We start from the raw sequence: 26,358 nt of genomic DNA on the forward strand, positions 1-26,358 counted from the left end.
GTGATTGCCTTGTATTTACAACAGTGACAAAATGAGGTAACAGAAGCACTGGTTGATGCTGCATGAAACAGAAAAATGTTTCCCAAAGGTAACTTTCCTTCAAAAGCTAATAAAAACGCTTCACCTATTTCTTACAAACATATAAATTATTTTATTTACAAAGCCATGTTACAAAAAATAATAATAATAATAATTAATAATAAAGCAAAAACAAAATGTAACCCCAAAACAAAAGAAATACAATCGCTCACTAGAGAATATCTCCAGGCCTGGTGTTGGAACTGTGGCAGTATCAGTCAGATACATGTTTGTTCTTTTTTCAAAACTGTAAGCCATAAAGTTTTATTATTTACACCTTACTTCCGACACAATTTTCACAAGCATGGAATGGGCTCTTTCTGATACTGCTAATACATAAAAGGTGCAGAACAAAGAATGAAAATACTTAGTGTTACAAAATATGGGTTTGTAGAAAAGAAACTGACTGTACACATATGGCATTTTCTTTTAGAATGATTGGACATGCTTTCTTCAAAAGTCTTCTGGAAAAAGAGTCTAAAATCTGTAGTAGGAAATCACAATACAGGAGGTGCAAAGTCATTTCTGTGCAACAGTTAATATTCCCCATGACTGACCAGCTATGCAAAACCCACAGTTTTGTTAAAGTGCCATGGGCCAACAGCATAACAAAATATAAGGTGTAAATAGAAAATTTTCTTTTTTTTTTTCAAACAATAGTTCACTGAGAATCAGCAGTAATAGAATATGCTGTATAAACTATTCTCTACAAAGGTTGATCAGCACTATGTACAATTGTTAACATTGATACAAAAGAAGGCATACAAGTTATCCAAGTCGCTTTTGTTTTTTTAATATGGCTGAAGGGCCTATGCATTGCGTATGTTTAACAACCAAAGCTGCTGAGCCTCTATTGCTGGAAACGAATCACAAAGTCTTCAGGCAAAGGTGGGAGGAAGAAGAAGGAAAAGCAACTGTTGAATGAATGCTACACTAATAATACATTATAGGCTGGTCCAGTTCAAACCCATTTTTTTAAAAAAACAACTGCATTTCACTTTTCAGGCTGGACATTTTAGCACGTATAAAATCAATTGGTGATTTTTTTAAAAAAAATGCAGGGGATTAAAAACAGTATGAGGTTTTTACTTGGTTTCCAAAATGCTTTCAGATCGATGCCACTGAAAATAAAAGGATACATAGATAAGCAGCAAAAAACACTCCCCAGTCCAGCTTCTTACTTAACAGATGCATGTTAAGAGCTAAGGAATTCTTAACACGACTGAATTGTTCCTTCGGTCACTGAGTGACATTAATTCTCAGAAGCAGCCACTGAATCTCCCCATCCCTGTTTCCCCTCTAGAAGTAGAAAACAGCAGTTCACTTATCAGATGGTGTTTTCTTACTGAGATTTTAAAACTCCTGCAGTTATACAACACAAAATAAATTAGTTTTTTTTATAGATAAAAAAAGTCAACAAGGCTCTGTTCCTACAACCGAAGACAAAAATTGTGCAAAAATAACAAAGATATGTACACTTTTTTCAGTCTGAATAAATGTACAATAAAACCATAACTCAAAAGTACATGAAAAATATAAGCATTGCTTAAAACTTTCCTAAGTTTCATATTGTTCATGAAACTATTCCTGTCACTTCCCAAATATAGCAAAACATAAATTACAAAATTAACACTATAAAATTTTACTTTAAGAATATCTTCTAATTTCCCCCCAAAGGGCCTAGCCATGTTTCCATTTGTTAAACATTGTATAAGCTTTAAAAATTTCCTTAAGCCTTCCACCCCCCAAAAAGTAAACGGCTTTCTGCCCCCTTGAGATGTAAATAAACCAGCATTTAAGTGCACTTTTAACACTGTAGAAATAAAAATTAACTGCTCTGTAGTAATTTTGCAGTACCCTAGTATTATTATTAAGTTCCTGATTTCAAAATCTACCTTTATTTTTTTAAAAAGCAGTAATTCCTGTAAAACATTGTCAGTGCAATTCTAACTGATACAAATTCAGTATGCTCAGCTCCTGTCTTTTCAAAGAACAAATTGTTTCATTAAGGAAAACAGTAGTATAGATTCTTTGTGGCTCTCCATCTACAAGTGAGAAATTTTTCACATGGTGCTCCTATTAATCTCACCGGGAACAAATTGAATATACCCTTCAGTACACTGAGCAGATTAGGAATACCATAATCAACAAGAGGTGTTGCACACTGAAACCACTGAACAACGTCAGTGAAACTTCTGGCCACACAGTTGTTAGTTACTGCTGAGAAATGCACTAGGACAATAATCAATAATAAATACAGAAGTTACTGTAAATTTTAAACAATGAAGGGGTGTTTTAAATATAATATAACCACACATTGCATTATTTCGGAATGTTCACTGCTGTCATTTGTTGCAAGAAACAAAAAGGGGGAAATGCAACAATTTGCTTTTAAAAGCTTGAATCCGAATCAAACCAGATTGCACAGATCAAAGGCCGATGTATATTGAAGAACTGAAATATGCCACAGTTTTATGTAGATTTAAAAACATTTGTTTTTTTAAAAAAACCCACAAAAATATTAAGTAAATTTTATCTGCAGGAGACAGAAAATAAAATAAGAAACCAGAGTAGGGCTGCTAAAACGAGAGAGATTATAGGCTGGTTGCTTTTCCTCGTTATGGAAGAGTCCTTATCCTACCAGTCCGGTTTAACGTCTTCTGGAAGAAAGATAAGAGTTGATTGTAAAACAATGCAACATTTTGCTCCACTACATGAACTTAATTAACTACAAACCCCAAAATTTGGGATACCCTCCAAAGTTTTGCAGTCCTTTTGCAGAACCCCACATTTTGCAGCAACCCACTAAACTGAGTAATTCATGCTCAAACCAGAGGTCATAGGTATCACCCCAAAACCCAGCATACTTCCAGTTTACAGGACCTTCCCGACAGTTGGCTAGGCAGAATTCTGACTTGCCAGACAGAGATGAGTGGCTTTTTAGAAGCCTGCATTAAATCATTACAGTACTTATTATAATGCAATAAACATGCACAGCTTCAGTAGTTTATATTAAAATCACTGGTCAACAAACTGGTTATATAACCACTTCAGGAAAATTTGTAAACTGCAACTCACTTGTTTGTTGTGCACTGGGTTCGGTGTACTTGAAGGACTGGACTGAGACAAAGCTACACTGCTATTTTTTCCAATCTGTAAGGTACAAACAGTATTCAGAAGGCAAGATGCAGAAACCATATAGAACTGCCGTAAAAGCAAGCGTACTCTCAAAATCTTTTGCAAACTTTTTCAGCAGGGGGCCGGACTATATTGGGGGCGGGGAATGAACGAATTCTTATGCCCCATGAATAACCCAGAGGTGCGTTTTAAATAAAAGGACACATTCTACTCATGTAAAAACATGCTGATTCCCAGACCGCCCGCGGGCCGGATTTAGAAGATGGTTGGGCCGGATCCAGCCCCCGGGCCTTAGTTTGCCTACCCATGATTTAACGCTCTATTAACATACTCTCACTTAAAAGCAATATGGAACACGTGGCTCTCAATTTCAGTAATGTATCATGCAGATGTCAGGCTATCCCGGGAAATGTTTGCGGCTGGCCGTTGAGTAACCGTGGTATAAGAAACCAGGAAGCTGCCTCTGCAGCCAGGAGCGGAATGGGAGATGCAACCTTCCTTCAACCTCATTGCTCACTCACAGGCCAACGGAGGCTGGCTGGAGTTGCGCATTACATTTGGTCAGGATGCTGACTGGGTGCTCCCTCAGCAGTTCACCTCTGTGGGCATCCTGATACATCCGCCAGACTGCTTTGCCCCTGCCAAGTCAGGGAAACAAGACCCGACAGACTCGTGAAACCCTTACCTGCCGAGAGATGGAGCTGTTTGGAGTATCTGGCACCGTAGGAATAAGGTTGGCAGTGCTCTTTTTGTGAACGCTATTCATACCAGGCATTTTAGTGATTTTACAGGCTTTGCTACTAGAACTAGAGTTTTTGCGCTTCTTCCCTTCCGATTTGTCAAAACAAAGGGGGAGAGAGGACATGGCGTTGTGTGCTGTTAGGGAGTGGTCCCCTGAATGGTGGAGGAGGGAGGGCACAGACAAACCGGAAGAGTCAATACTGTTTACTACGATGCTCATGTGTTTCACTGAGTCTGCTGAGCTACTTGATAACGAAGTCCGTCCTCCCGAGGGCTCCGATTTGGCACTGAGTGGGGTTGTTCCATTGTTTGCATTGTGCACAGACAGACTGTTATAGGAAGATGTGGCCTGATAAGAGTTCAAGGTCGAGCTGGGGTTCAAGACGCAGTTCTTTTTGTGAGACCCTGAAAAGGAAGAAGAGGGGGGCGAGGAAGTCTGCAAAGACAGCGAGGAAGAAGAAGAGGGCGGCCTTTTCTTTTTGTTGCTAGAAGACTCATCACCGCGGCACGAGAGATCTCTGACCTTTGAGGATTTGCTGGTTTTCGTTTTGGATGGCTTGTGGGATGGGGGAGGGATAACCGCTGGCACAGGTGACATGGCCGACGGGGTCTTAAATGTCGAGTCTATAATACTCAGGCTGGCAGCCACGTGAGGGAACGCTGTAGTGTGCGACATAATGGAATTTGTATCCGATGCAGTCACAAAAGCCGCGTTGGACAACATGGCAGAAGTCATCAAGTAGGAAGAAGGTATTCTTGAACTGACGGGCGCCGAAGGAATATACACTGCACTAGGATTGCTGAAAGGTTGCAAAACCGATGCTGGAAAAGGGGTGGAGATATGTGCTGCTGGAGAGGGCATCGGACTATCCACTGCAGGAGGGATTTTCCTGTAACAGGAAAGAAAAAGAAATACTTTGAGGTTCAGGCATCTCGTAACTCAGCTTTGCTACAAAGACTGAGCAATAAACACATACACACAAATAAGAATTACTGGATAGTTTTACTTTACCAGCTCCAGTTCATTACATTTTGGGATTTATTTCCAGATTCTTGCAACTGGGCCTCCTCTTGCTTCACACTGGACTGAGGGTATATGCCACTCAATCACATATGCTCTCCCACCTTCCCCGCCCAGCCGTCTTATGTGAAATTTCCTTCCATTCTTTTCTACTTACCAGTTAATCAGGAACGCTCCTAAACTTACTTTGATCAATTGAGTTTAATCTGGGTTCTCAAAAAGAAGTAACACCACAGTTGTGTTGTTAGTATTCAAATCATACACAGAACTGGGCCTGATCCACTCAAGTGTCAGAGTAGGTTTCCTAAGCGGTTAAGTCCTATTTCCCCCATTCTCTTGCCATCACCAGGAGACACTGCAGGGGATGGGAGACATTCATGCCCCCCCCAGCCATGCTCAGCCCTCCCTCCCTCTGCCAGGCAAGTTCCTTGAATTCACCAGACAATCTACTGCAATCCAAATAACTTCAAATATAGAAGGACTATCATAAACATTAACAACCAATTAGTATTGGGATGTGCAAAGTTAACAGAAGACTATCAAGCCTGACCCCCAAAGTTCCAACTATTGTACCTCATTAAAGGTAAAGGGACCCCTGACCATTAAGTCCAGTCGTGACCGACTCTGGGGTTGCGGCGCTCATCTCGCTTTATTGGCCGAGGGAACCGGCGTACAGTTTCCAGGTCATGTGGCCAGCATGACTAAGCCGCATCTGGCGAACCAGAGCAGCGCACGGAAACACCATTTACCTTCCTGCCGGAGTGGTACTTCTTTATCTACTTGCACTTTGACGTGCTTTTGAACTCCTAGGTTGGCAGGAGCAGGGACAGAGCAACAGGAGCTCACCCCGTCGCGGGGATTCAAACCGCCAACCTTCTGATTGGCAAGTCCTAGGCTCTGTGGTTTAACCCACAGCACCACCCATTTTTATCATTATTATTTATTGAATTTATATACCGCCCTATACCCGGAAGTCTCAGGGCGGTCGTCAATAAATTACCACTAAAGAACAAGTGAGCCATGTTCCTTCAGGCAAATGTTACAAGTGACAACAAATGGGAATCACCACCCCAATCTTCGGAAGTTCGCAGAGTTTGCTTTTAACGGCCCAGCCCTGTGGGGGTCACACAGTGAATGAGGAAGAGACACGAGTTCTTCTGGCAGTTTTCTATCCTATGGTCACACTGGAGGCTTCATTTAGCCATCAAGACAAATAGCCTCTGAGAGCCCTTATGAATTGGTATAAATCCCTTTAAAGCCATCTCTGCCAGTGGATATCACCACAGATTGTGGCATTGACACTGAATACATTGTGCAGAATACGTCTCTCTTTTTTGGGGGGGGGGTGCCCTGAAACTGTCAGGCCAATCAAGCTGGTTGAGTTGAGTATAGAACTTCTCTTGATCCACTTCTGAATACTACCCATAATGGTTTAAACCTGTTATGTCTCTCATTCACATTTTTTCCCTGGTTAAAACAAAGCAAAACTAAACTCCAAACATTCTAACCTTTCCCCATGAAGAAGGTCCTCTAAACCGCTCGATTGTTTCTGCACCTTTTCTACCTCTACAGTTGTGTGGTTTTTTTAGTTTAGTTAGAATCGAGTATATTCACTTCCAGAGTTAACACTAAATACATTAATTGTAGTAAATGAACCACCATAGCCGCTAGACTCTAGAGGGCCGTGAAAAGTTGTGTCCCGGGATTTTTGGTCTCCTCTATCCATGCACTATCTAAAACCAAAGGGGCCAGAGGAGCCAACTTCTAGGGACCAAGCTCCCTTCAGCCCCTCCCCCAAAATAATGTATTTGAGGGGGCTGGCCCCCCCAAGTTGATGGGCATTGCCATTCAAAATGGGTGCATGCACTGTCTGTTGTGATCAATTATATGCAGCACGGAGCTTACCTGCTCCCCCCTTAAAAAACCCTTTGAGGTGACAGATGTGAAATACACTGGCGTTATTTTCTGCTCTCATACCCCACTCTTAGACCTGTAGAATAACATGAAAGCAGAAGCTGTTTACTTACCTCCACATCTGTGAGTTTAAGTGTCTTTCTACCATGGAATTCAGTGCTAGTCGAAAACGATCCCATCTTCTATCAAACACGTAGTAACCTCTTCCCATCAAATGACTTCCAAATGAACAAAACTGGAAAGGATAAAGGGGGAAAGATATAGGGATCTTGCAAAAATCAAAGGATGCTGCTGATCAATACATTGACTACAGAAGTTTAAAAATGCTAACTGAATAGTGATTAGTCTGCTATCTGTTGGAGTCTAGTGAAAATAATTGCATTAGTAAATACCTTTGGCTTTCTCCTTTTACCCCAAAACTTGATTTCATTTTCAGGTAATTTGGATGTATATCACTTTTGGTATCTGTAACTAACATCCCTAAATTTATGCTGCCGTAAATGTAAATATATATATATATATATATATATATATATATATATATATATATTACGGTCTCTGGCTTGCTGTGCATGCATCTTCTAGTAAGATGCAAGTCATCACAAAACACAACATGGGAGAAGCCACAAATTGCATTAACATTTGCTGTAATGGTTATATGGGGTTGCTCGTGCGTAAGTTGCCACCACTCCTGGCTAGGTAGCCTGGTTAAACCTTTCCTGGCTGGACAGCCCTTCACTTTGTGGCTGTTCAGTCGCTAGCAGAATCCGTCAGTGGGCGTTTCTTGAACTTCTTCCAGCAAAGAAGTTCTTTGACGCCAAGTCTACACCTACTTTCCCTGCGCGGAAGTCTTCTGCGCAGGGTGGGTGTGGGTAGCGGAGGACCCGTGCTCTCCCCGCTGGTCTCCGGCGAGGAGTCCTGGAGCCCCCTCAATCTGCCCCCCTTTATCCCTGGTGTTACGCTGATTTCCTTCCCCAGCCAATGAGCTCCCTCTCTCCCTGCTTGGCCCTTCTCCAGCATCGCTTGGGAGCCTTGCCTCCACCTCTGGCTCCGATGTCAGTTCCCTGACATTTGCATTTGCAAAAGCTACAGCCTTGAATACTATAATTTTAGAGGATGTTATTAGCTTTATAATAGCTATGATCTTACTTTCGCTCCTAGGTCATCTACCTGGTAAAAAAGTAAAATCTACTATTAAATTAAATGAGGCAAGGAATTTCACACAAATATGCTGAAAGAAAAGATATTCATGAAATCAGAAGAGCTTCAGGGTATACTATAGGGAGCCAAGATTGCAAATTAGTTAAGGATCTTTGGACTTAACTGTGAAATCATTCTTCTAAATCAGGCATAGGCAAACTCGGCCCTCCAGATGTTTTGGGACTACAACTCCCATCATCCCTAGCTAACAGGACCAGTGGTCAGGGATGGGAGTTGTAGTCCCAAAACATCTGGAGGGCCGAGTTTACCTATGCCTGTTCTAAAGACATCTAAAGATGACCTCAGGTGGGACTTGAGTTCCACCTAGTGGTTGAAGTCAGGAAGTGCTGTTCATTTGCAGAAGCTTCTGGGTATCAATTGAACCACATGGCCGGTTCTTTAATGACAAGCCATACAGAGAACAGAACACAAGACCCGTGGCAATAAGGCAAAAGACATACACCGCTGCTCCTGGCTCCTCTTTCCTTCAACCCAGTGGGCATCAGATGGGGACGCTGAAATCTCCTGGGGCACATTCATGATCCCAAAGGCGATGCTTCACCAAACCTGGGAGGTGCAGGGATCACTTGCATCTACATTAACCACAGAGGCCAAAACACAGCCTTCTGGTTTGGCAAGAGAGCTGTGTGCATCATTTAAGGAAGCACAGGCATTTTTCCCTCTGCTTTTCCCTAATTGCTGCAAAACACTTTGCTTGGAGCTAAACCAGAAGTCTGGGGTGCGACAGGTCTGCTGGAGACAGAGAAGGAAGGAAGACTGGGGGCACAATCTTCACAAAGGGCTTCTGTGGAGCAGGAAAAAGATGAAAATGGACACAGGTGACAAAGGGCTCTTTTATTATTACTACTTAAAGGCAAAAAGGAATGGGAAAGCGGGGAGACCTCAGGAACTAGCCTAGGGAATGGACAGACAAACTGATATGAGAGAGACAGAGAGAGTTTAATGGAAAATAGGCATCTAGATGGGCTCCACGGAAAACATATACACAAACCAAGGAGGGAACAAATGAATAAAAACACACCTAAACTGAAGGAAGGAGGTAAAGTGCGTGCTCAACAAGGTGAAGCCAGAAACAGAACTGGTCACAGAGTGAATTGAGATCCAGGAGCTTCTGCAAATGAACAGCAATTTCTGCCTTCAATCACTAGGTGGATCTCAAGTCTCACTTGAGGCCATCTTACATTTGGTTGTTTTTCAATATCAATGAGCTGCCTTCTACCTGAAACATAAATCTATGTCCCTACTAAGGATTGAAGCAATTAGATCTGCACGTTCACAGCTTGTGGTCTCTTTCATTCAACATGACTGACTGATCTGCAGGAATGCAACGGTACAGTTGTGTGGACTGATGTTGGCATACAAAGTTTGAGCAGTGTGGGGCAGGGCAGCTCACCAACTTGGGAGACCTCAGATCAGGGATGGAGAAGCTGAGAACCTCCAACATGCTTGAATTCCAGCTCCCATCAGCTCAGACAACATGGTCAGCTGTGAGGGGTCCATCTGGAGGTTCTCAGGTTCCTCACTCACCCTTGCCTTCAATTATGAACTACAAAGTAAATGAGGACATGCCATGGAAGAGTAGGGTGGAAAAAGTCAGGATGAAGAGAGAGGGCTACTTCTGGAAAAGAACCCAGCACAGGTTGGCATTTGGAGGATGGATGGTGGCTAACAGATTGAGGTTGAATCCTGACAAGACAGAAGTACTGTTTTGGGGGGACAGGGGGCAGGCGGGTGTGGAGGACTCCCTGGTCCTGAATGGGGTAACTGTGCCCCTGAAGGACCAGGTGCGCAGCCTGGGAGTCATTTTGGATTGACAGCTGTCCATGGAGGTGCAGGTTAATTCTGTGTCCAGGGCAGCTGTCTACCAGCTCCACCTGGTACGCAGGCTAAGACCCTCCCTGCCCGCGGACTGTCTCGCCAGAGTGGTGCATGCTCTAGTTATCTCCCGCTTGGACTACTGCAACGCGCTTTACGTGGGGCTACCCTTGAAGGTGACCCGGAAACTGCAATTAATCCAGAATGCGGCAGCTAGACTGGTGACTGGGAGTGGCCGCCGGGGCCACATAACACCGGTCCTGAGAGATCTGCATTGGCTCCCAGGACGTTTCCGAGCACAATTCAAAGTGTTGGTGCTGACCTTTAAAGCCCTAAACGGCCTTGGTCCTGTATACCTGAAGGAGCGTCTCCACCCCGATCGTTCAGCATGGACACTGAGATCCAGCGCCGAGGGCCTTCTAGCGGTTCCCTCATTGCGAGAAGTGAGGTTACAGGGAACCAGACAGAGGGCCTTCTTGGTAGTGGCGCCCACCCTGTGGAACACCCTCCCTTCAGATGTGAAGGAAATAAGCAGCTATCCTATCTTTAAAAGACATCTGAAGGCAGCCCTGTCCAGGGAAGTTTTTAATATTTAATGTTGTATTGTTTTTAACACTTGATTGGGAGCCGCCCAGAGTGGCTGGGGAAACTCAGCCAGATGGGTGGGGCATAAATAAATTATTATTATTATTATTATTATTATTATTATTATTATTATTATTATTTAGCCTGGGGAGTAGTTTCACTTTCCAACAGCCTTGCCTCTGTACTTTGGTGAATGGCTGGGGCAGGGTGCTCAAACAAACCAAGGTTACTCCAGGATCTTAGGTTTGGGTGTAATGACAAACCATGGTGCCAAGCCACAATTCATAAGCCAAGCAATCACGAGTTCAAATGGTGGCTTGTTAAAATGTAAACCATGGTTACTTGCTCAGAGCTGGTTCAAATGTTTAGGCAAATCATACTTAGGTTAAGCAAACCATGGTTTAGCATTACATGCAAAAACAGCCAGTTTGTTAATAAGGTGCAATGAGGTACCTCTTTCGTAAGTGTATACAGCCAGTCACAAATGTCAGCAATGAAGAGGGTTACTGGAGATAAAAAGACATACCCCAAGAGGTCGAGGATGGTGTCCGGAATAGTGACAGTCTAACTTCTCAGATTCTTCGGATCCCTCCACTTCGCCCTCGTCACTAGATAATCTGCTAGGCAGATCTCCTCCCATAGAAGGCAGAGGCAGTTCTGGAGCATAACCACCATGGTTTGAAGAACTCGTGCTATTTATGCTGTTTGCAGAGGAAGGCCTAAGAGGGTAAAATGACCAACACAGGGTTCAAACGCCACAACTACCTTCCTAGCTAAAAGGAAACTTACAGTCAGATACCGCAACACATACTTACGCCAGAGTAAATGTCACCATGCTCAATAAAACTTATTACATCCTAAGCATGTTTACGATGGAAGCCTAACACAACTAACTCTCAACTTACACACATTTATCTTGTGTGCATTCAGCTTTACACACTAAGAAAGAAAGAAAGAAAGAAAGAAAGAAAGAAAGAAAGAAAGAAAGAAAGAAAGAAAGAAAGAAAGAAAGAAAGAAAGAATGGATGGATGGATGGGACTGGGCTTACAAGAAAAAAGACGTTGGCAATCCCACCCACCATTAAACCCGATGTGTTTTGACTATACACAATTTGGCTTTCCGCGCTATCTCCTGAACGTAACCCCCACTAAGTTGAGAGTCACCTGTACTACAAACACATTAAGTAAGCAGTAAGTCCCTCTGAATTCTTTGTTCTTGACTTCTGAATAAATGTGCATAGGATTGAGCTGTGTGTGTGTTTCAATAAACTATGCACATAAAAACCTTTTACAAAAAGCCATCTTCAAAATGCCATTAGTATTGAAACATTAAATGCATTACTGCTAGACAGAAAGTCTGGATTGGAAAATAGACATTTCCTACTGAAAAGGAGGAGAACATTCAATGCCCCCACTACACAGAAAGCGCAGAAGCTTTTGAAGTATAGCAGATTTACTATGACATTTATATCAGAAATTTAGAAGGGCTTGAAATTTGCAGGGACTTTTATCAGGAACTGAATTGCAGAATTCTGAATGAAATTCTGAATGAAACCTGATCATTTCCTACTTCATTAAAAAGGTGCAACTTTCAAGCCCTGATTGTGGAAAGCAGTTGGAAAACAAGTTCCTGGTTTTTGCTAGAGTCTGAATAGTGACTATGCCTCAGTCTCTAAAATTTTGCACTGCACACGAGGGATATATATATACAAATAAATATGATTTCCATAATTTATCCACACCACTGAATTGAGCTTGCTCATATCATAATTTGGCATTTCCCTGGGCCCACTGCTTCCTGTGGAAATGCTCACTGAATGCCAGAATCCTGTGCCAACTTACCTAGGAAATGCTGAATTGGGCAGTCTTGATTTTGCAGGCGACGTTCCTTTGGGCTCTTGCCCAGAGTTCACTGATGTTCCTGACAGAGCGTCTAGGACTAGCACAGGTTGGGGCTGATGAGATTCCCTTATACATTGCGGATGCTCCTTATCTTTTGCTACTTCTTTTTCCCGCGATCGAGCTTTGTGTTCAGCTAAGAGAATGTCAAACTGTTTTTTACGGCCTGGAACTGCTCGCCGGTGATTAAGTGAATGAGTCTAAAAAATAGGGTAGTTGAAAAAAAAATATCGGGGGGTGTAAATATAAAAATCAATTAAAATATTAATCTAGGAGATACCTAGAAATATTTGATGGATCATTGATTTTATGACAACACGAAACAGTTATCCTATACAGGTTAGTTCACCTGTCCTCGGAGGCACATGCAGTTTAATGAAACATTATTTTGGTGATAAGAAAACTTTCCATGAAAACACTTTACACATTAGTAGCATAACCAGAGCATTGTGGTTTTTAAAAATGGGGGTGTGAATATAAAAACAGTTAGAATATATTAATCCAGGAAATAGCACAAGTTCCATGATGTTATTGTGTAAATTAATTGCAAACCAGACCTGGAAATTGCATTCTCTGTACCTTCAACATAAATGTTCAATAGCTTTTCATCTACAAGTTTGTTTATTATTTATGTCATAAAATTTATACACCAGTTTTTTAAAAAAATCCTCAAAGCAGTTTACAAAGAGAATAAAACCAAACCAAAAAAGAAAAAAAAGAACTCTTTAATTCATTCAAAACAAAGTTGCAGGAATATTTTCCTTTTGTTTTTAAATGAATGGGTAGGAAGCAGGTGTTCTTGTCTTTACAAAAGGCAATATATCCTAAGGACAAGGGTTCTCAGTTTGGGTCAATCAGTCAAAAATAATATTTTCTTGACTCTGAAACAGGAGCTGCAATGCTGAAGTCACTCTGACTTTTCCACATTTCTTAAAAGGGAAGGCAAATATTACTATTCTCCCTTACCCCTTTGTAATCTGTTAAATTATGGCCTTAAAAGGATTTTCCTTAGCTAAGGGAGTAAGTTGTCATATATGACAAACAGCTCAGGTATGTCTGTCTGTTTCAACCCTTTAATTGGAAACCACCCAATTGGATATTCCTGGTCAGATAACGTTGGTCTGGGCTTTGGAGGCCTGAGTTTGGGAGCTCTGCGATGAGGCAAGCTCCTTTCTGCCCTCCCCAGGACTGAGAAGAGACAGGGAAATGCTTACTCCACTTAAAGGGATTTTTGTTTGGTTCCTCTTGCTGTCCCTCCTTGCACTCCAATGCCTGAAACCTGCCATTAAATGCCTTGTCAGCCTCCCTTACTCCTCCAGCCGTCAACACTTCATCCAGCAAACACCTGTGTCTTCAAAGCATCGTGTGCTTAACCCCTATGAATTAGCTACAAAAAGAAAAAAAGATAAAGCCTATCCATAAATGAGGACTGCACTACTGCAGAACTATTGTCTTCATTCATTCATTCATTCATTCATTCATTCATTCATGTTTGGCAATGAATAACCACAGTGCCCAAATCACCCTTTTGATTTAATATTGGGTTGCTCTTGGCTATTTAAAAATACACGACGTATCAGAAGGACCTTTATGCATGAGTAAAGATGTCAGTCACGGCAAAGCATGATATATATTTAAATTAACAAGAAAACTACCTTGCAGGTGAGTGATCTAGTGCAGGGTTTCTTTGTCTCAGGATCCAATACTCCACAATGTTTATTTGGGTCAAACTCTCTTTCTGTTTGAAAATAATAATTATAATAAAGTGAGAGGGTTTTCTCCCTTTTTTATATAAAAAAAACCTTAACATGTTTAAAGTGACATGAAACAAAAACTAAATACACTTTAATGGTGCAGATGAGAATAAATATATAAAGATATTGTACTTTTCCTTAACACATTCTGATTTTTAGCATACCTGCAACAAGGAATGATGTTTGCAGACAACAGATTCACAGACACACTAGTTCATTCTCACACAGAAACCTAGCAAGATTCCTATCTAGTTAGTAACAAAGCTAATTTCTCTGTTCCACTCTGCTTCTTGAACTGAAGCTTGAAAACGACCTCACCAGCATCACCTACCCCTTAACAGCAGAGCATTTAATGTAGCAAAGGGAACGGCTGGTGCAGGCCTGCTTTCCATACTGTTCTTGTGTAACGGATGGATTTATTAGCACTTCACTAAGCTCAATATGAAATGTAATGAAAGACTGGAAGGGAGGCAGATCGATGGAGGTTACAGGCTTCTTTCTATAGGCGTAGATGTGCAGAAGAACTCGCATACCTGTTAGAAGGCATGTGGAACTATTCTTTTCCTTCCCTCCATTTCCAGTGGCTTGGACAAAACGAGCTGCTTGTCCCAACTGCTCTATCAGAAAAGTTATGGGCTACTCATACTCTTAGGATCAAAGCAATGGCCAGTCATCTTGTTTTGGTTACACTTGCCCTGGGCTAGATCAGGGCTGACAACACGAAGCCCATCTGGCCTGCGAAGGGGTTTCGATCAGCTCCCATGCAGTAGCTTACCTGTTCACCCTTCCAGCCAGGCAAAAAGTTTTACAGAGCCAGGAATAGGGAACTTCTAGCTTCCAGGTGTTGTCTTACTACAGCTCCCATCAGGAGTGCCAGCTTGGCCCAGTGACTGTGGGTGCCCAGGGCCTTGGGTGCCATGCAGTGTGCATGGCCCTGGCACCAACATTTGTGGGTGCCTGGCTCCTTCATGGGGACTTTTATCAGTGGCCCAGGGTGCCAGGGAGTTGGCACCTATGGCTCCCATCATCACTGTACTGGTCAATGGGAGTTGAAGAAAATTAGCGTTAGGTAGAGCCATAGGCTCCCCACTTAAGGTCAAGGATTAGACCCAATCTGCATGCACAAAGACATCATTGAATATGAAAAAGTGTTTCACTAATACAAAACAGTGTTTAGATCCTGCCATTTAAATATAAAGCACAACACTAAATTTAAGTATGTGCTTCTCAAGGTATGTCATTCGAAAACAGAACAGACCTGCCCCTTTCTCAATCTGCTAAGGTCAGAGAATTCTGGATCTCTGATCAAAGCGTGAGTGGTGAAATTAATGGGATCAGAAGACTTCCCCGCAATAAAATGTATCATTTTTACTATTACATAACAGAACCAAGAATGTGATAAGAATTCTCAGGATGGTTCAGATGGTTCATTTTCTACCAATTTCTTGCCACTTTTGGCACACTGCATGTTAAAGGTCTAGCATTAGCTCTTACGAATCGTTGCAACCACTCCTGAATATGGCATAATTATGCACTAATTACAAAGACCTTTCTTGTGTTTATTTTGTTCTATTTCTCCACCAAGGTGTTTTGTTGTTTTTTTGTTTGTTTCGTTTTTAATGTCAGGAGAAAAGCATACATGATAGCTTGCTCATTTGGATGCAATTGCAAGCTATGGTCTGCCCAAAACTGAAGTCAGTGAGGGAACTGGAGTGCATGAGGGACAAGGGAACATGCAAGCCCAAGACTTGCTCATGTAATGCCAGATCACAGTTTGGTATTACATGTTTAACAGGTCATTTAATTGTGCTCCCTTACTAACTGTGGTAAACATACGATCCCAACTTTGCTTTCTGACATTCTTTAAAATATTGTTCTGCCCTTAATCTTGTCTCGGTTACACATACCCAACTCCTTCAGCCTTTCCTTATATGACTTGCCTGCTGGACCTTCTGTCACCCTCATCACAGAATCCTCTGAACTTTTCCTCTTTGTTGACAATGTTCTTGCATTGTGGCACCTAGTGCGGAACACCATATTCCAATTGGGGACCAGCCAATGCTGAGAAGGAGGATACTATTCATTTACTCCGTGTAGCATACCACTCACAACCTTTACTATCAAACCAACATTGCCTCTTCACTATCATCCCTGGGCAGAGGATGTTGTAAAGTGTACTTAAACTGAGAGAACATGCGAGAGGTATTCTCAGATGAGTGTTCTACAACTGGGGAACTTCTCCTGTCGACCTATTAAACTTTGAGTCTGTAAGATACCCCTGTTTCAAGTAACCTACAGCTATACTTCAACTGGTGGGTCAGGACCCACAACTAAGTCAGACTAAGAGAAGGTAACGCTCACTGTTGGCACTAACAACCAAACACATGCATGGTAAAAAATTAAGAAGAGACCTCCCCTAATCATGAATGAGTGCCAGATCTGTGAAGACTGAACAGTACTGTGCAACACATAATAAAGTCTAGGAGGGCAGGGAGCTGCTATTATTAGACTAATGCTTTGGTGGAAAGTTCGTCTCTTCTTAGAACATCTATATAACTATGCTAATACAAATGTGTACATTGAAATACTATCAGACCAATTACTGTTCAGTATTCCTAAGGTATTAATAAAACATGCCAAATAACCATTAATGATCAAATACAATCTTTCAATGTTCTTTTATTGCACAGGCCTGCTAAAAGTCAATTCTTTGAGAAAAATAAAACTTCCCGGAAAGCTTTTCACTCATTTCATAGAAGCATCACAGTGCTGGATGACAAGGGCACAGTCTTGAGCCAAATGCACCTCTTGCTGCCTTTGAACTAAACCACTAAAATGAGATAATGAAAACTATACATATACGAAGTAATCTGAATGGTCTGCTAAAAAGACAGCATCCATATTTGTGCATTTCCCATTTATGTGATCTCTCATTAGGGAGTTACCAGTTGGGCTTGTCCAACTGCGAAAAGGCACTGCAGCTTTGAAGCAACATGCATAGATCAATAATAGCACAAAGCAGCTGGATAATCAAAGGGGGTGAGTGGATAACTTCCTTCGTACAAGAGCTAGTACACACAAATTTCTCCAGAATTGTAGTTTCCCTCCTATAATGTTAAGCGCTAATACTTTACTCAGGCATTGCGTACATTTCTCCCCCAACATTTGAACAAAGATGACTTGACTGTTCAGCATTGCTTTCTCACCTAAAATGTTTCTTAATTCTCATTTATTTTTCTTGCTCACATAACTCTCAATTCTAGACTTGCTTCACTGTAAGATTTTATTTTCTGGTCCTCCTATTTCTGACCTTTGTCCTACTCTCAGTTCCTTTCTTCATTTGAATTGCTCGGAATATTCTGCCTTTTCCTCTTGTTTCGATTTACCACTAACTTTCTTCCTTTCAAGCATCTTTGGACCGCTACACCTTTCCTATTTCTCCATCTTCCACCACATTCTCCACTCTCCTGTTAACCTTCCTTCTTAAATCTGTCCCTTTCCTCCGGAGGTCCACTTTATGTTCCTTCCCTTTAAAAAAAGCAACCCGTTGAAAATAATCATTTCCTAAGCCTCCCATGGTTACTCCTCCTTTCCCATCCTCTATTCCTTTCTCTTGTTCTATTCCTTATCTTGCAAGTCTATCAGGGCTACGAGCCCAGAGCCAATGATTATCTTTACTTTTCAAATTTTATGCATTGTCCAGATTTTAAGCACTGAAAACAAACAAAACACCTTTTTAAAAAATCAGGTTCTTTCCCATATCATGGTCCAAATAGAATTGTACAAGCAACATTCCTGCATTAGAAGGCGTTCTGGTCATCTTCAGTACACATGAAATGATCTTTACTCCTTTAAGTTTTTAGGAGTACAGTAATAAGTCAACAGTTAGTAGTTTATACAGTGCATGATTGCCAGTTGAAATGCAATGAGCAAAGCTATGTGTCATTAGAGTAATGCTTTGTTCCAACAAAGGCATGAATATTCACATGAAGGGAATGCTGACCAATGAGACAAGTAAAGGACACCTACCTTTAACCAAGAGAGAGCAAGTACTTTGTGCAAATCAATTGCTTTTTTTTGCTTGTTCAAATTTGGGAACACTGGGTTAGATCCAGAGGTTCCCGCATTCCACTGGGGCAAGGCAATATTCAGATCCAAATCCATTTTATTTAAATACCGCTGAAGGGAAGAGCAGCCAACAGCCTCCTTTACGAGATAATCCTGTTTGATTTTTACAGAATTTGTTCCTTAGTTCTCTCCTACGTTATATTAGGTAAAGGGACCCCTGACCGTTAGGCCCAGTCGTGGCCGACTCTGGGGTTGTGGTGCTCATCTCGCTTTATTGGCCGAGGGAGCCGGCGTACAGCTTCCGGGTCACGTGGCCAGCATGACTAAGCCGCTTCTGGCGAACCAGAGCAGCGCATGGAAACGCTGTTTACCTTCCCGCTGGAGCGGTACCTATTTATCTACTTGCACTTTGACGTGCTTTCGAACTGCTAGGTTGGCAGGAGCTGGGACCGAGCAACGGGAGCTCACCCCGTCGCAGGGATTCGAACCGCCAATCTTCTGATCAGCAAGTCCTAGGCTCTGTGGTTTAACCCACAGCGCCACCCGCATCCCCTACGTTACATTTTGCAAAATTAAGAAATAATACCAATATAAAGTGTGAGGCAAGTTGTGCTTCGGTATTGACGCGTAAACAGATTTGACATGTGGGCCGAGATCACCATTATGTAAATAATAGCTACGGCATATAATAAATAGCAACAAACGCTACTAACGAAGAATGATGGGATCTCATCAAGTCATGCTACAATGCTACTTACCCGAAACTCTCTTGTAAGACTTGTTACTGTTTTTAGTGCCGTTTTGGTGTTTCTTGTCTATTGATGGAGCAATGACGCCTTTGCCGTTCAAAATCTTTTCTGGCGATGGTGGCACCGATTTACATGTCAAAGCAGATTTAATTGGAGCGGATGTGGTGGATGAAGAGGCCGAGGAGGTGGAGCTGGTGGTAGTGGTTGCAGAGTTCATTTTAACATTGGCACCATCTGCCTTCACTAGGTTAGGAATTTTCTCTAGACTGACTACGGGAACAGGAACACTGAAACACCAAAAAAAAGGTCTTCAAGATGTGTTTTCTGCACCATGCGACATATAGTCTCTCAACTTCCTTCCATGCTTGGTTTCACATTACATCACTAACCCTGAAATTAACCTAAAACCGGCACATTTAGTTATACTGTTTATTAACATGCGCGCACACTATTTTCTTAAAGGCCAGTTCTAAACACAAAAATATAAGTGGCGGGATATGTATTTTTAAAAACCAATCCGTACTTGTTTTTAAAATTGTTTTCTCTTTGATTATTATTATGCCTACTCTTGAAATAGTGTAAATTTATAAGGCTGTATGGTGCAGGCCTCTATCACAGAGAATAAAGGTAAAGGTAAAGGGACCCCTGACCATTAGGTCTAGTCGTGACCGACTCTGGGGTTGCGGCGCTCATCTCGCTTTATTGGCCAAGGGAGCCGGTGTACAGCTTCTGGGTCATGTGGCCAGCATGACTAAGCCGCTTCTGGCAAACCAGAGCAGCGCACGGAAACGGCGTTTACCTTCCCGCCGGAGCGGTACCTATTTATCTACTTGCACTTTGACGTGCTTTCAAACTGCTAGGTTGGCAGGAGCAGGGACTGAGCAACGGGAGCTCAACCCGTTGTGGGGATTCAAACCGCTGACCTTCTGATTGGCAAGTCCTAGGCTCTGTGGTTTAACCCACAGCGCCACCCACGTCCCATCACAGGGAATAAAAGGAGTCAAAAGAATATTAACATTTTCAAATTTATCATCCAAACTAAAGTGTTTGATAGACAGAAGAGAAGTCTTAAAAGCTTTTAATGGCGTGCTTTTAAATATTGTCAGAGCATTTAATAAATCTAACGGACCCTGAAATAGAGGACCAGAACGGAACCCCTATGTACACAGAAATAGAGGACCAGAACGGAACCCCTATGTACACAGATTGTGTAATATTAACAGTGCTTCATTAATAAAAAAAACAGTTTCCAGACACTGTGATGACAAATACATATTTTGAAGTGGAACTGGCAAAAGTATACAAAGCAAGCGAGAAGGATCATTGCACTCAGCTTTAAGTTCTCCCGGCTCCATTATAGTCTTGTTGCTTTATGATATTATTACAGTACCATACTTAATTTCACTTTCTGATCTCAGTCAAACTTAGAAGCAGTTTTCACACACAAGACTAAAAACACATTCAGCTAATGTTGTTGATACAGGAGAACAAAGAAAAGAGGAAACTGGCATTTCTAAAGATCTTCATTGGAGGCCATTCTTTGGGTGCCCCAGCCTATACTGGTTAGGCCAGAAACCTCCTGCCCAGCCAATGGAAAACCATGGCAATAGACACTGGCATTGTGAATTATCTGTGTTGATTTCAATGCCAAATTAAAACTAACTTATTTTGAAGACTTTATAACCAAGGTTTCTAGAAGGCTTTTCTGTTTTATAGTTATCTTGCTGGTATTTTACTTATTATTATTATTATTATTATTATTATTATTATTATTATTATTTAATGTATTTTATTTAGAGATGTGATTTAAGTACACTTATGTTAACCGCCTTGCACACTGCCCAGTGAAAAGGGAAAATACACTGAAACAGACCCAAACATTTAAAAACCCAGTGTACAGTTTAACCAATACAGATGTTACATCCACGTATGAGATTTGGTAAATGTGTCGTAAGTCAAAATAGCCTGAATCATCATGCATCATTAGGACATTGAGAAGATCTTTGACTGCCAAAAATATTTCACAATCAAAATTCTGGCCAGTACCTTTTGTAAAATTTCACATTAAAGTTAGGTTGTTGTAAGAAACGTTTAACCTGGCTGCTTTAAGAATTTGAAAAGGGCATTCAATTTCCCCCCTTTTAAAATACCAATTCCTTTTTTGTTGTTGTTATTCTTGTTTTCAGTACTTCAGAAGTATAAATACAGAGATAGAGATGTAGTCATAGGCAGAACGATAGCATGAAGCTCCATGTCTCTCTTGTCTCATGCATCAATATGCTCTCCCTTGCCTTCAACCCATATTATCTTTCTCCATTTCACGATACGCTATTCTTTCATTCATGGAAGATTTTCTACGTGCAGCATCTGTCCTGTGTTTACCAGTTTTTAAATTTCTCTACAGTTGGAAATGAGGGCTGTTGCTCCTTTAGTCACATGATGGGAGAATATTCGCTGTGTTCCAATCTGTGCAGAATTTTAAAGGAGCCCAACACAGACTTAGCAGAAGTGCTGTCAAGCTATCACTGCATATGAGGCCTTAGTCTATCATATCAACATGGTTAAACCAGCTCTGGCTGTGTTTTAGCATCCTGGAATTTAATTATAATGGAGTTACTTTTATAGCTAACTTGCATCAGCAAAGTATATCTCTACAATAAACATGATGGCATATACTTCATGGGTAAGTGAATCATTCAGAACTTTATTTTCCACAAGTGACAATGACTGAGTTTTGAAACTGGGCAACTTGCAAGAAGATGGGTCAAAGCCACAACTGATTCCATGAAGCAGGTCCTATCCCTTAAAAAACACACCCTAAAACTGCAATCCAGTAAAGGGGGACAAAGAAGCCAGACATTAGGATGAGTAGAGATAGCCTAGTGATAAAGCTGTAGTTGAGAACATATGGGATTGGTGGAAAGGCACCCTAGCCAACCGGAATACAAGTTGGGATAGCTCAGTTGGCAGAGCACGAGATTCTTAATTCCAGCGGTGTGGGTTTGAGCCCCACGCTGGGCAAAATATTCCTGCACTGCAGAGGATTGCTCTTTTGGTCCCTTCCAACTCTACAATTCTATGATTCTAAGCACTGCTTTTCAGTAGATTCTGGACAGAGGCTTGAAAAATTAATCTGGATCAACCTCTCAGTAGAAACAGGACTGTTTTCTCTGTTTTAAAATGGGTTTGAGTCTGTGGTTGCTACCTTTTGCCTATAAATGACAACTTTGGAATGGATATTGCCTGTTACCTATTGAGAATTCATACTCTTGATGTTATAATCCAAAAACAAAAAGTAGCTGACATTCCCCCAGGTATATAAAATAACTACTGGGATTAACTAATATTTCATCAGCTTTTTGCTGTCGCCATGTTGTCATGGAGTGGGGTTCAGCCATTTTGATGTGATTCCTCCTATCCCCTCCTCAGGAAATGTCTTTTCCAAAGGAAGTCTGAATTCCTTATTAACTTGCAAAATCACAACCTCTTATTGGGTCATATACAACTAACTTTTACTCGGAGTAGACCCACAGAATTTAATGGACCCAAGTTTGGTCTCACCGAATGTGGTCCAAAGGAAAGTCTCACATTGGAAACAGCACAATGGCAGCCGAGAAAACCAGTAACGTCCCTTTCTAATATTATGTCATTTTTAATTAAGAGCAAATGAACTAGCATACCCTCCAACATTTCTCCGATGAAAATAGGGATGCCCCATTCCATAATGATAATTTTATATTTATACCCCACACATCTTACTGCGTTGCCCCAATCACTCTGGGCAGCTTCCAACATATATAAAAACATAATAAAACATTAAGCATTTTTTAAAAACTTCCCTATACAGGATTGCCTTCAGATGGCTTGGGGGGTCGGATAACTCCATACCCTCCAACATTTCTCCAATGAAAATAGGGATGTCCTAAGGAAAAGCGGGACATTCTGGGATCCAATCAGAAATCGGGATGGCTTCTGTAAATCAGGGACGTCCCTGGAAAATAGGGACACTTGGAGGGTCTGAACTAGTGCATATCCAATCTAATTCTCACAGATAAAGGAATCGTCCTTTCTACTCTATATGGTACAATTACGATGCGTTCAACTTTTGTCCCTTAGGAAAGAAAACTGTTCAGTAATGGGCCTTGTCAAATATTAAAAACTGCAATAAAGATACAACAGCCCATATCCTATCACACAAAGGCCTGGGGTTGCTCTTCTCCAGATGTTTCCAGGACAGAAATATCAAATGCAATATTGACAAATTATTGTTTTTTCTAGAGAAAGCCAGAGCAAGATATGGCAATATGCTGCCCTAGGGTTAGAGGCTGTTCTAGATTATGAATTAAGGGAGGATCTATATACTGAAGGCTGCCACAGGAATCCAGGACAAAGGAGACATGATGAATAGGGTCACGACAGCTGTAAAAAATGATATAGTATATTTGACTACCTCACTGAGGTCCTAGTTTTCCAGATCTCAGGAAGTGCAGGCCCTGTTAGAGATTCTGACAGGCATTTAGCAATGCCTAAGGTTTGTTTTGCAAGGGAGACTTCCTTCTGTACATGTGCAGAGACACTAGTATTCAAGCATGTTTTAACTCTTTTGGCGTAAAGTGCTACTAAAATGCAGCCCCAAAGGGCTGAAAAAACAGGTCCTCATTCAATAAAGGTAAAGGTAAAGGGACCCCTGGCCATTAAGTCCAGACGTGATCGACTCTGGGGTTGCGGTGCTCATCTCATTTTATTGGCAGAGGAAGCCAGCGTACAGCTTCTGGGTCATGTGGCCAGAATGACTAAGCTGCTTCTGGCGAACCAGAGCAGCGCACGGAAACACCGTTTACCTTCCCGCTGGAGCAGTACCTATTTATCTACTTGCACTTAGACATGCTTTCGAGCTGCTAGGTGGGCAGGAACAGGGACCGAGCAACGGGAGCTCACCCCGTCGCGGGGATTCAAACCGCCGGCCTTCTGGCTCTGTGGTTTTTGAAGATGACGTTCTGTCGCATGCATGGAAGTCTGTTGCAGCAGCAGGGCTGCAGGGCTGATTACAGTCCAGAATGACAGCACAAATATAACAATAAACGAAATTATTGACAGTTTGATGCCTTTTACTGGTACCCAGAAATCTACTGTATCTGCTTAAGAGCTGGTTGGGCCTGCCACTAAACAAACATTTCCTATTAATGCCAATGGGGCTGCAACATGAAATGACTGGGGTTTTTTTTTAGGTGTGCACATATGCATGTGTTAAGTACACACAGTGGCGTAGCGTGGGGGGTGCAGGGGGGGCCGGCCGCACCGGGCGCAACATCTGGGGGTTAGGGTTAGGGGGCGCAAATCCATGGTTTAGGGGGTGCAAATCCACAGGTTAGGGGGCGCAAATTACTTGCCTTGCCCCGGGTGCTGACAACCCACCCTATGCCACTGAGTACACACACACATACCACAGGGCATAAATGGAAGTTTCCAGCTCTTGTGCCATGAATGAATTCCCATATGTAAATAATTCACAAGGAATTAGTCAAATAGAACACCACAATTGGGCAGATACAACACACAAATCATGCAGTAACAGTATTATTCTTATATACAGCTATTGTCTGGAATCCAAGTACCAGATGGGGAATTCTATACTTCCAGCTGTGCTCCTGGAGCCCCTCCTACCAAGAGCAACACCCGGAATTAAGGGGAAATTTTGGAGCAACCGTCAACACAGCACAAGGATCTAAGGAGAGGAAGGAAAGTAGTGGGGTGTGCAAATTCAGGGTCCTAAGTGTGGCAGCACTTGCCCTCGACAACAGGCAGGCACCTGCAGTATTGGCACTGAGGTACCTGCTTAAAACTCACCTGTTCACTCAGACTTTCTTTGAGGGACGATTCAACTATGTTGATAAATTCATTTGAGCTACTAATTTGCGCTGTCTTTGTTTTGTGGATATAATCTGATTGTTTATTTTATGTCATTTTGTGGTACACCACAAAAACAATATGCCCATCTTCTATTTAAGACACACACACACACACACACACACACTACTCCAACGCTAGAAGAGATCCATTATTCAGCCACATATTAAATTTCCATGCCTGTTTTATAATAAATATTAAGAAGAAAAAGGAGAAGGAAAAAAAACCCAACAGTTTTCCAGAACAGCAACTTACCAAGGTTTATCCCTTGATACTTTCGAAGAAAAGACCATGTGCTGTTTGCTAGTGGAGGTAATTAGATTGTCTTTGGGCGTTTTGAATGGCTTTGAGTTGTTATTGACAGGGTTATGGCCGCTGATACAGGATCTCGGTTTCATCTGTATAAATGTTGCCCTGGAATTGCAGGGTGGAGAAGCTGGAGACGGGGAAGGCTTACACATTGAACCGTGTCTTCGTTCTAAAGCAGGGAAGGGAAAACCCAGAGACAATGAATAGGCAAGACAATGGCAGCTAGGTAAGAAAAAAGAAAGAAACCCAAGCAGTATAGAAACCATAAGCCCAAAGCACCCCGAATAAAACTGATTTGCTATTAAAACATTATTTATACTATAATATATATTATAATATATAGATGGCCAAAATAGAAATGGAGTACAGTGCCACACTGTGTGCTTGGTGAATCAATGCTAATGGTTATTGCTGAGCTGGCATTGAAATACAGTCCTTGGAAAAGCCAAATGGAAACCAAGTGGGACTCTTATGTCTGATGAGTGGACTGGTTTGCAGGTATCTTCGGCCTAGATACAAGCTGTATGGATAATAAATAGAATTTTCCTTATGCATACTCAAAACATATCAGCACCTCTTCATTCTGGGCTATTCAGCTTAATAGGGTGGCCGAATAATTACACAACAAAGCTACATTTCTCTCACAAAAATAATTCCCAACATTCCCTCCCCCCCAAGTCTTGTTTGTAGACTTGTAATTAAGAATAGAGAAATGTTGAGACTAGGGCAAATAATTTTAGACGTGGTGGCAATTCCCATGATCTTAATGGCACATTTGTAAAATAAAAAGAGAACCGCCAAGGAAATGGCTGCTGTACATATATGTCATCATGTGATCCCAAGCTTGAGCAGCAGAAAATAAAAGTAACTGGCTCACAGATCAGTTACAAGCTTTGAAACAGTCCTAAACTTTTTATCCTGACTTCCTGTGCCTGTTAGCAAACACAAAATGATGTACAGTGGTACCTCAGGTTACATACGCTTCAGGTTACATACACTTCAGGTTACATACACTTCAGGTTACAGACTCTGCTAACCCAGAAATATTACCTCGGGTTAAGAACTTGGCTTCAGGATGAGAACAGAAATTGTGCTCCAGCGGCGTGGCGGCAGCAGGAGGCCCCATTAACTAAAGTGGTGCTTCAGGTTAAGTACAGTT

At 41.7% G+C, this 26,358-nt stretch overlaps 1 protein-coding gene across 7 annotated transcripts in view; it reads right to left on the bottom strand.

Annotated features, from left to right (window-relative positions):
- Positions 1 to 127: 127 nt before the first annotated feature.
- Positions 128 to 26,358, bottom strand: part of ATXN7L1 (ataxin 7 like 1) — a 78,183-nt gene continuing 51,952 nt past the window's right edge. For 5 of the 7 annotated variants that reach the window (XM_081927669.1, XM_081927671.1, XM_081927672.1 and 2 more), the window contains 9 exons: positions 25,146 to 25,368; positions 18,993 to 19,270; positions 14,068 to 14,150; positions 12,356 to 12,612; positions 11,040 to 11,232; positions 7,006 to 7,127; positions 3,902 to 4,847; positions 3,157 to 3,231; positions 128 to 2,738 (listed from right to left, as the gene is read on the bottom strand). In XM_081927669.1, the coding sequence (XP_081783795.1) occupies positions 2,697 to 2,738; positions 3,157 to 3,231; positions 3,902 to 4,847; positions 7,006 to 7,127; positions 11,040 to 11,232; positions 12,356 to 12,612; positions 14,068 to 14,150; positions 18,993 to 19,270; positions 25,146 to 25,368 (2,219 nt within the window). In that variant the 3' untranslated portion in view covers positions 128 to 2,696. The other 2 variants (XM_081927670.1, XM_081927668.1) reach the window with 2 other exon arrangements.

Source organism: Podarcis melisellensis (assembly GCF_964234715.1).
Source record: "Podarcis melisellensis genome assembly, chromosome: 10".
NCBI lineage: Eukaryota > Metazoa > Chordata > Lepidosauria > Squamata > Lacertidae > Podarcis > Podarcis melisellensis.